The 13810-nt window shown below is 36.1% G+C and overlaps 1 protein-coding gene and 1 pseudogene across 1 annotated transcript; one reads left to right on the top strand and one right to left on the bottom strand.

Moving 5' to 3' along the window:
• The first annotated feature begins 4395 nt into the window (after positions 1-4395).
• LOC121770155 lies at positions 4396-4933 on the top strand (annotated as a pseudogene).
• A 3040-nt stretch (positions 4934-7973) lies between these two features.
• LOC121769821 lies at positions 7974-10309 on the bottom strand. Its single transcript, XM_042166583.1, has 3 exons — positions 10095-10309; positions 8610-8815; positions 7974-8496 (listed from the first exon to the last, which is right to left on the bottom strand). Exons 1-3 carry the CDS (start codon positions 10194-10196, stop codon positions 8232-8234), a joined length of 573 nt encoding a protein of 190 aa, XP_042022517.1. The 5' UTR covers positions 10197-10309; the 3' UTR covers positions 7974-8231.
• Between the last annotated feature and the right edge of the window lie 3501 nt (positions 10310-13810).

The raw sequence follows: 13810 nt of genomic DNA, 5'->3' as shown, positions 1-13810 counted from the left end.
TGTACAGTGTGGTAAAATATATACTCATTAGTCATCACACCGCAAGTCCGGAAATATATGACAAATTCATATTACTACTTTTGTCTTTTATGAAGCCAAGTAGGCAGTAGGACCACCAAAGTCCAATATGCCAAAATATATATAAGTTTATCACTTTCAATTTTCAAATAAGAGAGCAATCGAGCACAACTGCTGCAAAAGTTTCTATCGTTGATCCTTCTATTTCTATCTCCAACTTTTACAATGGAAATTGGAAAATACAAAAGCAAAAAAAACTCATAGTTACCTAAATGAATTGAATCAGCGGTGGCAGATGCGGATGGAAGGAGGCAAGGAGTTGAATCATAGACTATGGAGTAAGAGAAAAGACTAGGGTTGGAACGGTACGGTATACCGTGCCGAAATTGCCATACCGCATACCGTACCGAAAAGTGCGGTATGACCAAAAACCTTACCTTTACCGTACCGCTTTTTTCGGTATACCGCATACTGGTATACCGAAAAGTCGGTATACCAAAATTTAGATATCGTTACCTTACCGACATTTCGGTATACCGTACCGTGATTTCGGCATACCGCAATATGCGGTATACCGTGGTATACCGCATATTGCGGTATGCCGAAATCACGGTACGGTATACCGAATGCCGCATGTCAAAACCTAACATTCATGCATTAAATAGCAAAAATATCATTTTAAACATCTAGGAAATATCCAAAGTGATAAAAATCCATCACAAAGCAAACATAGTTCATGACATTCAAAATCCATTCTATTATGTATAATAAAATTATATAATACAGTAATATATTTTATAAATAATAAATATGTTAAATATGGTATATCTGCGGTATATACCGCCAATTACGGTATATACCGTATTTGCGGTATACCGTGTTATACCAGTATATACCGTAAATTTACGGTATATACCGCAAATATGCGGTACATATCGCAATTGCGGTATGATGCGGTATAACGCAGTATACCGCGGTATATACAAAATGCATACCTTTACCGTACCTAAAACTGTCGGTGCTGTATGATATCGTACCGAAAAGTACGGTATACCAAAAATTCGGTATTTTCGGTATTTTTTCGGTACGGTAAGTGCGGTATTTCAGTATATTTTCTCAGCCCTAGAAAAGATGGAAAAAAGATTTGTGATCTTAACCCTAACCCTAATTAAAAGTTAAAAACTTAAAAAATACGTTTTGTAATATATTAAGCCAGCCCAGTCAGCAAGTATTAAAATAAAAATTTATAAAATATTATATAGGGGTGCATTATAATGATAACCCTAATTTCCGTAATAACCCTATAACTAAATCTGGACCACACATTTTTAAAATCACGTGGTCTAGATTCAAACTTAGATTTACTTCATAAAAAAAAGCGCGGGGGTAAATATGTCATTTCGCTCATGATAAAATTTACGTATCCAAATTTCGCTAATTTAATTTTTTGATTTCGCTCATTTTATCATTTTATCAGTCAGTCAAAAGTATCATTTTATCAACTCAGAGTATCATTCTATCCGGCAAAACTATCATTCTATGCAATAAACCTAACATATATCATTTTATCAGTCAGTCAAAAGTATCATTTTATCAACTCAGAGTAGTCAGAGTATTATTCTATCTGGCAAAACTATCATTCTATGCAATAAACCTATCATTTTATCAGTCAGTCAAAAGTATCATTTTATCAACTCAGAGTATCATTCTATTCGGCAAAACTATCATTCTATGCAATAAACATATCATTTTATCATTTTACGTGATATTTGGTGAAATTCAGAAATTAAATGAGGGAAATGACAGTTTTACTCCCGCGTTTTTTTTATGAAGTAAATCTAAGTTTGAATCTCAAAACTATCATTCTATGCAATAAACCTATCATTTTATCATTTTATCATTTTACGTGATATTTGGCGAAATTCAGAAATTAAATGAGGGAAATGACAGTTTTACCCCGCGCTTTTTTTTATTAAGTAAATCTAAGTTTGAATCTCAACCGCATGATTAGAAATATGTGTGGTCCAGATTTGGTTATAGGGTTATTACAATATTTAGGGGTTATCATATGATCACGACTATATATATATATATATATATATATATATATATATATATATATATATATATATATATATATAGTCGTGATCATATGATAACCCCTAAATATTGTAATAACCCTATAACCAAATCTGGACCACACATATTTCTAATGATAAAATCATAAAATGATAGGTCCATTGCATAGAATGATAGTTTTGCCGGATAGAATGATACTCTGAGTTGATAAAATGATACTTTTGACTGACTGATAAAATGGTAAAATGATAGGTTTATTGCATAGAATGATAGTTTTGCCGGATAGAATGATACTCTGAGTTGATAAAATGATACTTTTGACTGACTGATAAAATGATAGGTTTATTGCATAGAATGATAGTTTTGCCGGATAGAATGATACTCTGAGTTGATAAAATGATACTTTTGACTGACTGATAAAATGATAGGTTTATTGCATAGAATGATAGTTTTGCCGGATAGAATGATACTCTGAGTTGATAAAATGATACTTTTGACTGACTGATAAAATGATAAAATGATAGGTTTATTGCATAGAATGATAGTTTTGCCGGATAGAATGATACTCTGAGTTGATAAAATGATACTTTTAGCTTATAAATGTTAGGTTTACTGCATAAAATGATAATTTTGCCGAATAGAATGATACTTTCAGCCGATAGAATGATAGTTTTGCCGGGTAGAATGATACTTTCAGCCGATAGAATGATAGGTATTTTTGGTGTATAAAATGACATTTTTGTTTAATAAAATGATACTTTTACCTGATAAAATGATAATCTAAGCGGATAAAATGATAGTAACCTTATAAAAATGATAGTTTAGCTGAAGAAATTGCATATAAGTTGATAAAATGATACTTTAACGTGACAAAATGACATAAAACTGATAAAATGATAGTTTTGCTGGATAGAATGATACTTTCAGCCGATAGAATGATAGTTTTGCCGGGTAGAATGATACTTTCAGCCGATAGAATAATAGGTATTTTTGGTGTATAAAATGACATTTTTGTTTAATAAAATGATACTTTTACCTGATAAAATGATAATGTAAGCGGATAAAATGACAGTAACCTTATAAAAATGATACTCTGAGTTGATAAAATGATACGTTTACTGCTTTGTAGGTTTGTATATTATGTATTGTGCCGATTATATTATGTTTATTGCATAGAATGATAGTTTTGCCGGATAGAATGATACTATGTGTTGTTAAAATGATACTTTTGACTGACTGATAAAATGATAGGTTTATTGCATAGAATGATAGTTTTGCCGGATAGAATGATACTCTGAGTTGATAAAATGATACTTTTGACTGACTGATAAAATGATAAAATGATATATGTTAGGTTTATTGCATAGAATTATAGTTTTGCCGGATAGAATGATACTCTGAGTTGATAAAATGATACTGTTGACTGACTGATAAAATGATAAAATGAGCGAAATTCAGAAATTAAATGAGTGAAATTTGGATACGTAAATTTTATCATGAGCGAAATGACATATTTACCCCCGCGTTTTTTTTTATGAAGTAAATCTAAGTTTGAATCTAGACCACGTGATTTTAAAAATGTGTGGTCCAGATTTAGTTATAGGGTTATTACGGAAATTGGGGTTATCATTATAATGCACCCCTATATATATATATATATATATATATATAGGGTCCTGTTAGGTTGAGATTATTTAGCTAAATTGAGAAATGAGATGCAATATCAGCCACTAATCCACAAGATTAACTAAATGTCAACAGCTATCACATTATGTCAACACGGGGGTATAAGTGTCATTTTGTGTTTTAATGTGTCGGATTGTTGACATGGCTTGTATGTCTAGTTGACATGACTTATAATTGTTGTTGACATGGTTTCTATGTGCAGTTGACATGGTTGTACGTGTAGTTTACATGGCTTGTAACACAGTTGACATGACTTGTATGTATAGTTGACACGATATGTACCGTAGTTGACATGACATGTATGTGCCGTTGACACGATATGCACCATAGTTATCATAGTGTCACCAGCTTATATATCAAATGTCAACAACTAACAAACACTGTAACAAAAGCAAAATTGATCAATTGCATAATCCTCTCGCATTTAGATCTGCTCGATTCTGGTCGCAGTTCCACCAACATACAGATCGCACCGGCCTTGATCGCCTTCAGCCTCGACTTCTTCGACGCCTCCAGCATCTGCATCAGCAGCTTCAGCGCGCACGAGCTCGCCTTGTTGCAGATCTCGTCGGAGACGATCTCCAGCAACGATTTGAAGCGTGTCAAATGTCAATGGAAAATTGCTACTGGCCAATCCTCAATCACACCGACGAACCGCTGTGGCTCCTCCCTCCCGCCTCCACTTCCTCCTCCAGAAGCCATAGCGAAGTCGAGAAACGCCGCAGAGACAGAATCAACGCTTAGCTCTCCACTCTCCGCAAACTCATCCCCAAATTCGAAAAGGTATTTTTCCCTCTCTCTCGAATCAAATCAAAATCAAAATCAAAATCAAATTAAAATCGAATCAAAATTCTCACTAAATTGACCGATTCTGATCAATGTAGATGGACAAGGCGGCGCTATTGGGGCACGTGGTGGATCACGTGAAGGAGCAGCGGCAGAGGACGAAGGAGGCGAGCAAAATCAGCAGCGGCGTGCCGAGCGAGATCGACGAGGTGATCATCGATCAGATTGAAGACGGATCGGAGCAGATCAAGGCGTCGATCGGCCGGAGCTCTTCGCAGAGATCGGGAGCGCGCTGGAAGCCACCATTGTCGAAGCCGACATCACGAAGCCGACATACACCAGCACCCTCACCAGAATCCCCTAATTAAAATATGAAATTACCCTTCTGCCCTTTCATAATAAATTAATCTAAAAATATTTTTTGTGTGGCAAAATCTGGACCACTCATTTAATAAAAATGAGTGGCTGATGTTTCATCTCATTTCTCAATTAGCCTAAAAAATCTCAATTGATCATGAACCTATATATATATATATATATATCGGGTATTTTCGGGACTATCGGGATTACCCGGTCAGGTATCGGGTTCCCGATACCCGCAAAACCCAAAATTATTATACCCCCCGTTTCCTGATTCCGTCGGGTAACGGGTACCCGATACCCAGTGGGTATCAGGTCGGGTTCGGGATTACCCATTACCCGCTACCCGTTTTGACACCCCTACTAAGACTGTTTCATTTTTCAACATTGCACAAAATTATCACATGTTACTTCGTACAAGCGATTATAAAACAATGAAGTGGCTAATGTATATGAAGCTTATAGTACTGTACTGTTTTATTAATTGACATATTAAAAATAGCATAGAATTGCAGAGACGATAGATTCGGTTGATCCAGCTGTTGGGTTGGTCGGCAATCCAGCTATGGTATTATCAGAGTATTACTATTGTGAGAATGATACCATGTCCCGCAAAAAAATAGTTTATAATATGTCTATTAAAATTAGGTATATTTTTATTTAAAGAATTTTTTTCACAAAAGATCAAGTATCATAGTTAGAGGTCCCCAATCCGAACCGAACCGGACGAACCGGCCCGGAACCGTCACCGGCGGTTCCGAACCGGAACCGGAACCGTCGGCGGCGGTTCGAACCGGCACCGGAACCGCCGGTTCGGCCGGGCCGGTTCCGGTTCCAATTTTTCCCTAACCGTAACCGGCGGTTCGGAACCGCCGGTTTTGCCGGAACCGCCGGTTCGGCGGTTCCCGGCACAATTTCAGGCCTACTCCTAGCCTATTCAGAAACCGGGCGCGCGGCCGCCGGATTTGACCGAAACCATGGGCGGAAACCGCCGGTTCCGCCGGCAAACCGGCGGTTCCCGCCGTTTTTTCCAAATTTTGAAAATTCAAACGGACGCCTAAACCGCCGGTTTCCGCCGAAAACCGGCGGTTCCGGCGGTTTCCGTCGTGTTTTTCAATTTTTTTTTTAAAATCACAATTTTCCCCTATAAATACCCCCCAATCCTCTTCATTTCTACTCACCACATTCTTGTGTAACTGTGTTAATAAGAATTTCTCTCTCAATCTCAATTTCTCTATTCTCCATTTGATAAGTATCTTATTGGTGAAAAAAGTGGGTATCTTTGGGGCAGATGGTACTGGAACACAAATTTATATATGGAATCTGGATGAATGGGGATCAGATTATAGTTTAAAATGGGAAGCTGGGTTCACTGGCGGGAGTTCGTTTCATCAGGCCATCAGGGTGGTATATTCATCTGAGTCCGACGATGAAACGAACTCCCGCCAGTGAACCCAGCTTCCCATTTTAAACTATAATCTGATCCTCATTCATCCAGATTCCATATATAAATTTGTGTTCCAGTACCATCTGCCCCAAAGATACCCACTTTTTCACCAATAAGATACTTATCAAATGAGGAATATCTTTTAATGATCTTCTAAGTCTTTTTTGTCAACACTTGTAAGTTGTAAATTTGTAATTGTTGTAACTTGTAATTGTTGTAACTTGTAATTGTTGTAACTTGTATTTAAATTTTTTGATTTGTAATTGTTGTAACTTGTAATTGTTGTAACTTGTATTTAAATTTTTCGATTTGTAATTGTTGTAACTTGTAATTGTTGTAAGTAACTTGTATTTAAAGTTTACGATTTGTAATTGTTGTAATTTGTAATTTTAAAGTTGTAATTTGTAATGTTAAGTAATAAGTTGTAATTTGTAATGTTAAGTTGTAATTTGTAAATTTTAAGTTGTAATTTGTAATTTTAAAGTTGTTTGTAGTTTGCAATTTTAAAGTTGTAATTTGTAATTTTAAAGTTGTAATTTGTAAATTTTAAGTTGTAATTTGTAATTTTAAAGTTGTAATTTGTATCAATAAAATTGCATTTGAACATCGCTTTATTCTAATTTTATTTATGCAAATATATCTACATATTTTACTTGAATCACAAATTTAAAATGCAAAAAAAAAAAAAAAAACCGCCGAACCGGATGAACCGGCCCGGAACCGGGCAAACCTAGGCGGTTCCGCGGTTCACGTGAACCGGCGGTTCACGGTTCCGGAACCGGAACCGCCGATCCTTGGCCGGTTCGGTTATGGTTCCATTTTTTTTCGAACCGGAACCGGCGGTTCCGAACCGTGAACCGCCGTCTAATCATAGTCCAAGTCCAAAAGTTACTTGAACTAGAAAAATAATAGTAGTAAACCATAAGATAAGCCCACATATCAGGCACTACTACCAAACTGTAAGAAACCAAAGAGGCATCATCCACTACAACCATAAACGATGATATATGTGTGTGGCCCAAAAGTGACCAACCCCCACAGAGCGAACAAACTGAGGTAACCAAACAAGTGCCCGTAGGGGCGTAGCGCAGTTGGCAACGGAGGGGCAGATCTTGCTCCAATGAGCCTGAGTTCGAATCTCACTGTTGTCGTGTAGTTGCTTCCATCTCTCAGGCACAAGTATGAGGCATTAGGAGATGGGCTTCTGACAGCCAGTGGGTTAAGGCCTCCCCCTTAACGGGCTACTCCGTACCCTGATTGAACCCTCTCACATGATGTCGGGCCGGAGTGTGGAGGCCGCCAAGGACGGAATCGCCTTTTGCTGCAATGAGGTAACCAAACAAGTGACCAACAAATCACATTTGAAAATGAGTACTACATTTGGTGGGACTGGGACTTGATTATTTGTTATTGGCCAGCAAAAACTTGATTTTGGGTTGGGCTGGGCTCTTTTGGTTGCAATTCTATATTCTTTATTATTGACGAGAATGGTTACAATTCACACATAGTGATAGTAGTATTACATATGAAATCATCGATGTTTACTCACTCAATGATACAGGTAACTTGCATAACAATATAATTAATCACTGATAAATACTGTAAGCCATTATATCAAATATCATAAATTCCTTCCAGACATCATCTCTGTTTTAGTCCCAACGACACAATCATCAGACAAAATCTAAACAAGCCAAAATCAGATTCCACTGCTTGATCTGATTTTGGCTTGAATTTCACCATTAATCAGTCAACAGATATTGTAGATAAAAACAATCACATCTCCGTCGCCTAAGGTATACATACTATAACAGTCACTCACACTAACAAGAAATTCTCTTCACGATTCACCTCCCTATACACGCCCTGTCATGCCAACAGCCGAACCAGCATGGTTGAGCTTCTTCGCCGGCTGAGTGGTTGCTCTCGTGAAGTACACGTAGTAGTAGACGTTGAGAATCATTGTTGCAACCACAAAGACAGCTCCAGCGATGAATATGCCCTTCCGTAGCGACTCACAAGAGAAATTATCTGCGTAGATCATGTTCCTGTATTGCGTGTGGTAAGCATTCTTCTTGGCACCAGCTATCAGACAAGCTTCAGCCACTATGAATGTCGCCCTGTGAAAGTTAGTCAAATAAGCGATATAGCAATGGTTACTATGCTGTGATTAAACATATCATAATTCCTGAGTCCTGTGAAAATAAAGGGACACGTGGTAATTTATATTTACCATGAGGCGAGAAAATATATTATGGCCCAAGCACGGTTTCCTCCGGGTGTCAAAGGCCTTCCTAAGCACATGCACCGTGTGACACCCATGAGCAGGGACTCGCTTGAGAGAAGGAACAAGAAAGCCCCCACTCCGTAGCCAGTAGCAGCATCTGAGTGGTAAACACAGTATGTTTGATTAGTAGCAGCATCCGTATGTAATTCACCCTGTTATGCAAGGAGAGATAAGAAGAAAGTCATAATTATATTTCTACAGAGCTCAAATAATGAAAAGTAAATAAGTTAGGAAGCAGGTTTGAGGTATAGACATTCAATGCTAGCATTAGTCAATAGTTTTCACAAGGCAACATGCTAGAACAAGGTCTCTGGGATCTTGATAACAATATTTAAGAATATATGTCGTCCAACATACCCAAAAAGCACCAATATTGTTTGAGTACAAAAACATGTGTCACAATGTTTCGAAGTTAGGACTGTACAACTATCAAGTAATTCGAAGTTTTTATTGAAAAGATGTAAGCATACGTATCTTGGACAGGGAAAAACATAAAGCAGTAAAACAGAAGTTCACTAGAACAAGAATCAATCAGGTTATTATAACAAGTACCAACACCTAGCTAAAACCAGAACAACATGAGACGATAAAGTTAGACAAAATACTATGTTTAAATCCAAGTTTTAGATATATGCATAAAATATCTGAGTCTTCCGTGGCCAACTAAAACCTATTGAAGCACTAAGGGTACACAACTATGTGGATACTCACAACATGTGTAATAGGAGATACACAGCCAAGAGGAAAAGGAAAACTTTTCACTTCTGATATCGGAGAAGTAAACTACACATTTCTTGCCCACCAAATGTTGCTCCCAAAATTCAAATATCACACGATAAGCACCTATCAAGTATCAATATACAGCCCAACATTGATATCTTCAAAAATCATTAAGTAAAGTATATCAAAAGTTTGCGAGGTTTTACTTCAGGAAAAAAAAAGGAATCTTTATAACAAACCTAACATATTGAAACACTCAGGCATCAATGTGCCACAATAAATGATTCTTTTGCTCATATACTTCCAGAAAATACCAAAAATCACATTAATTCAGATATTCTTGCCTCAGATCATGGTGGCATCAGCAAATTAATCCAGTTCCACCACTTTAAAACCTAGGAACTAATAAAAGCATATTACGAAAATAAATCAATTCAAAACTGGTAGAAATCAAAGATTAAATGCTCTCATCAAGTGTCACAAGCTATTAATTTAATGAAAACAGAAGAAAAACAATCCTTCCCCAAAAAAGACACACACGGTGAAACCCCAGACGCACTGGTAAAGCTAAGTATAGAAAGCAAGGAAACAAAAAGGCACAGACACCAGAAGAAGAAACAGCAGCATTTCACAATCATGAACTAAAATCGAGTCGGAATGTCTCGAAATGAACAGAAAAAGGCGGCAGACAAGAGAGATCGGATGAATTACAGTGCTACGGCGGCGCTCAGCAGCGATCGAGAATCCAAATGCAACTAAGCTGAGAACAATGACAAGGAGATGAACGAGCGACGACCCTTTCCCTTCCCCCATATCAGCTTCGGCGCTACTTTGTCTCAGTGAGAGGGTAATTGAGGTGTAATCAGTGAGAGTGTTTGTGCAGATTAGAGAGTAGTCTATGGAAAAGAAGAAACAATAATACTCTGTTATCCGAAAAGCGCTTTTTATGTAAATTCTTTAAACCGACGTGGTTTTGAGCAAGTGCATCGCACGCCTGGTCAAACTAAATTTAATGGAATTTAATTTATTTTAAATAAACGGGTCTATAAATATTGCCTTAATTATGGACGAAAGTAATACTCAAATTTTAGTAGTAGTAGTAGTATTTTTTTCTAGAATTTAATTTTTTTTTATTGGTAAATAAACGTAAATTTGAAAGTTAGTGTCACAGAAAATGTAGTTAATAAATTATTATCTCTATCTTTTAAAAATATAAATTTTCTATAACAAGAAACTTCTTTCTTCCTATGTGGTGATTCATTATGTACTAATAATATCATATTTTAATTTTAATTTTTTTCTTATTTTGTTAATTGTGTATTAAACTTGTGTTATTTTAAAAGTTCTAAAAGATGGAGGTAGTAAAATGTATTGGCTGAAAATAGGTATGCCCATTCAACCTAAACCCAATGGCTACCCGATTAGCCCGCTAAAACTAGACGATTAGGATTGAAAATTTACAACTTAATTAGACATCAAGCTAGCCTGCTTGGCTGCACAAAAATACTACGTTCTTCCTTTAAAAATATAAACTTTGGAAATAACACGAGATCTAATATACAATTAGTAAATTAAGAAAGAAATAGAAACTCAAATATTTAGGGTTGGGATTGTAAATTTTTAACCTGATAAAATACTAGCTCAATTAGCCTGAAACCTGAGCAGGATTGGCCTAAAATTCAGTAAACTGACCCGATTGACATTTTTGAAAGAGGGAATTTGTATATTAACTTCGAAATGCGGGTGTTCATTTTCACTTAAAATTGCGAACATAACACTATATTTTCAATTAAGAGTTGATGATATTGCAAAAGTCATACAAACTTGCATAGTAGAGTAATTTTTTTCCTACCCTATTATCTCATGGTTTGTATATAGATTACAAAATACTCTCTCCGTCCACAAAAATATGCACTCTTTCCTTTTTAATCCGTTTCTCAAGAATATGCACTTCTTAATTTGGAAAACTCTTTTCTCCTATTAAGGTGGAACTCATTCTCCATTAACAATACTTTAATTATTTTTTCTCTCTACCTCTCTCTTACTTAATCAATTTTGCATTAAAATCCGTGTCGAACTCAAAGTGCATATTCTTTAGAGATTGTATTAAAATATGTGTCGAACTCAAAGTGTTTATTCTTTAGGGATGGAGGGAGCAGTAGTTTACGTCTGTATGACATGTTTGAACTCTTATACAGTAAATAATAAACCAACTATTTCTTCATGTTTGGTTTGAGGCCGAAGAGTAAAGCAAAAGTCCGCCCTAGGCTCCTAGGGCATCCAATTTATACTGTTCGGCCTTATGTTTAGCCACTAAATTTATGGCCAATTAATTATAAATTTAATTATTCATCGAATATGTCAATAATCAGTGATGTTAATTTAAATTAATTATTGTATTGAGAATTCAGTTAATTTAATCAATGATTCATTATTTCAATTTATAGAAAAATTTTACGCATAAGGTCATTTTTGTTCTTACAATTTTTATTTACGCACCAATCAACATCATGAAAATTGTACGTCTTGGAACACAAGCAAGCCATAAAATTAATACTCCAAACCTTATAATTAAACAAGCCCTAGCTAAGTGTATACATATTTCCATCAAGGAAGAGCAAACTAGTAAACATTTTACAGAGACATAAACAAAATTTAGAAAATAAACAAAAACAAAATTAAGATGGATTGGGAGGAATTCCTTTGAAATCCCAAATATCAAAATCCCACAAAACATCACCATATAAAGCATCATAAGCCTCCACCTCCCAAAATGGGATCCAACTAGTGGCCCATGGCATCTCCTCATACACCCCACTCCACCACTCCTCCACCTCCACCTCCTTCCGCTCCTCCTCCGCCGCCGCCACCTTCTCCACCGCCACTTGTTTCGTGGAGGCGCCGTCGCTCGCCGCCACGCCTTTGGTGGTCTTTTTCCTAGTCACTCTCTTATTAACCTCACATTTCCCATCATTGCCGCTTTGCCTCTTCATTTTAATCATAGGCGTTTACTAATTATTATTCGATATATTTAATTTCCGTAAATTTTTATTCATATATATAGCTGAAAAATGGGAGTGTGGCGGTTTAATATTGGAGCTTGATGTTGCGTGATCCACGTGGCTGGACTCTCTTGGGGGTTCTAGGTTTTTTCCACCGCTAAACTTCGATTTTTCATTTTCTCTTTGGACTTAAAACTTAAAACTTAATTATTAGGTTTGTTAAAAGCTGAACACCCACAATATTTTATTTAAATTATATATAAATAACACAAAATATTCTTACATGTATATTTACATTGCTCATTAAACTGATTAACCAATAAACCAAAAATATTAAAATGTCAGTAAAATAATAAAATTAAATAATTAAAATAAGGCCACAGGTTTACACACTATATATGCGGAGTAATTTTATACTACTATCCATAAGCAACGCCCTTAAATAAGTAATTACACATGTTAACATAATTTATACTATCTTCGTCTATAAAAAAATAGTCATATTTCTATCAAAATTAATTAATCTATAGTTTTATAGTTTTATCTTTAATCAGATGAGGACCATTTTTCACTAATCAAGACATTTTTTCTTTGTGAGCGGAGGTAGTGCATCATTGAATTGTTTGGTGTGAGATACTAAATTACTAATGCAAACACGTATATTCTATGCATGCAGCCATAGGTTGTTGGAGTAAGAAAAGGTTGGAGGAAAACAAAACTTAAATAAAAATAATATCTAGTTAACGCTATTTCGTTTTATTTATAATAAACCATAGAAACTTGTATCTAGTTAACGCTATTTCGTTTTATTTATAATAAACCATAGAAACTTGTGTACGAGCTCAATCGAAACATCCAACTCTACAAATTATGTGCCAAAACATTCTTCACGCCGAAGTATTCTCAATCGGTGCTATATCTTGGAAATTTGGTGTTAATAAAGTGGGCTGTGATGGTTTGGCGAATTTTTGATGGTGATGAATGCAGGAAAATGCAGATCACGACACAGAGATTTACGTGGTTCGATTTACTGAGGTAAATCTACGTCCACGGGAAGAAAAGAGGGCAGAGTTGTATTGCTTGATCTGTTTTCTACAGCTTACAATACAGACTTGCTATATGATCTTTTATGTCTAGAGAGCTTAACCCTTCTTTATCTGATCTGAGTTCTATTTATACATTGAACTAAGATCGTGGCTTGCATCACCACTAATGATGGTTGTGAATGTCGTGGAGGTCATGGAGATCCTGCATGGGTCCACTATCCTGCATGAGTCCACTATCTCTGTGCTTGGTCCACTATCCTGCATGTGATCCTGCATGAGTTGACTATCTTCCAGTTCGGTCGAATACTGAGACCGAACTGCTGAACTATTGCCGAGTAGCTTTTGCCGATCTGAGAGTGGAGCTTGATTGGTCGGCTTT

The sequence above is a fragment of the Salvia splendens genome, chromosome 16 (assembly GCF_004379255.2).
Source record: "Salvia splendens isolate huo1 chromosome 16, SspV2, whole genome shotgun sequence".
In the NCBI taxonomy this organism is placed as follows: domain Eukaryota; kingdom Viridiplantae; phylum Streptophyta; class Magnoliopsida; order Lamiales; family Lamiaceae; genus Salvia; species Salvia splendens.
The sequence above is the reverse complement of the archived record's forward strand: the minus strand, read 5'-3'. Positions and strand labels throughout refer to the sequence as shown.

Coding starts and splice junctions, on each gene's coding strand:
- LOC121769821 (XM_042166583.1), bottom strand. CDS start 10,196: ATGGGGGAAGGGAAAGGGTCGTCGCTCGTTCATCTCCTTGTCATTGTT. Junction 8,816..10,094: donor CTGAGCGCCGCCGTAGCACT/GTAATTCATCCG, acceptor CTTGCATAACAG/GGTGAATTACATACGGATGC. Junction 8,497..8,609: donor ATATATTTTCTCGCCTCATG/GTAAATATAAAT, acceptor TAACTTTCACAG/GGCGACATTCATAGTGGCTG.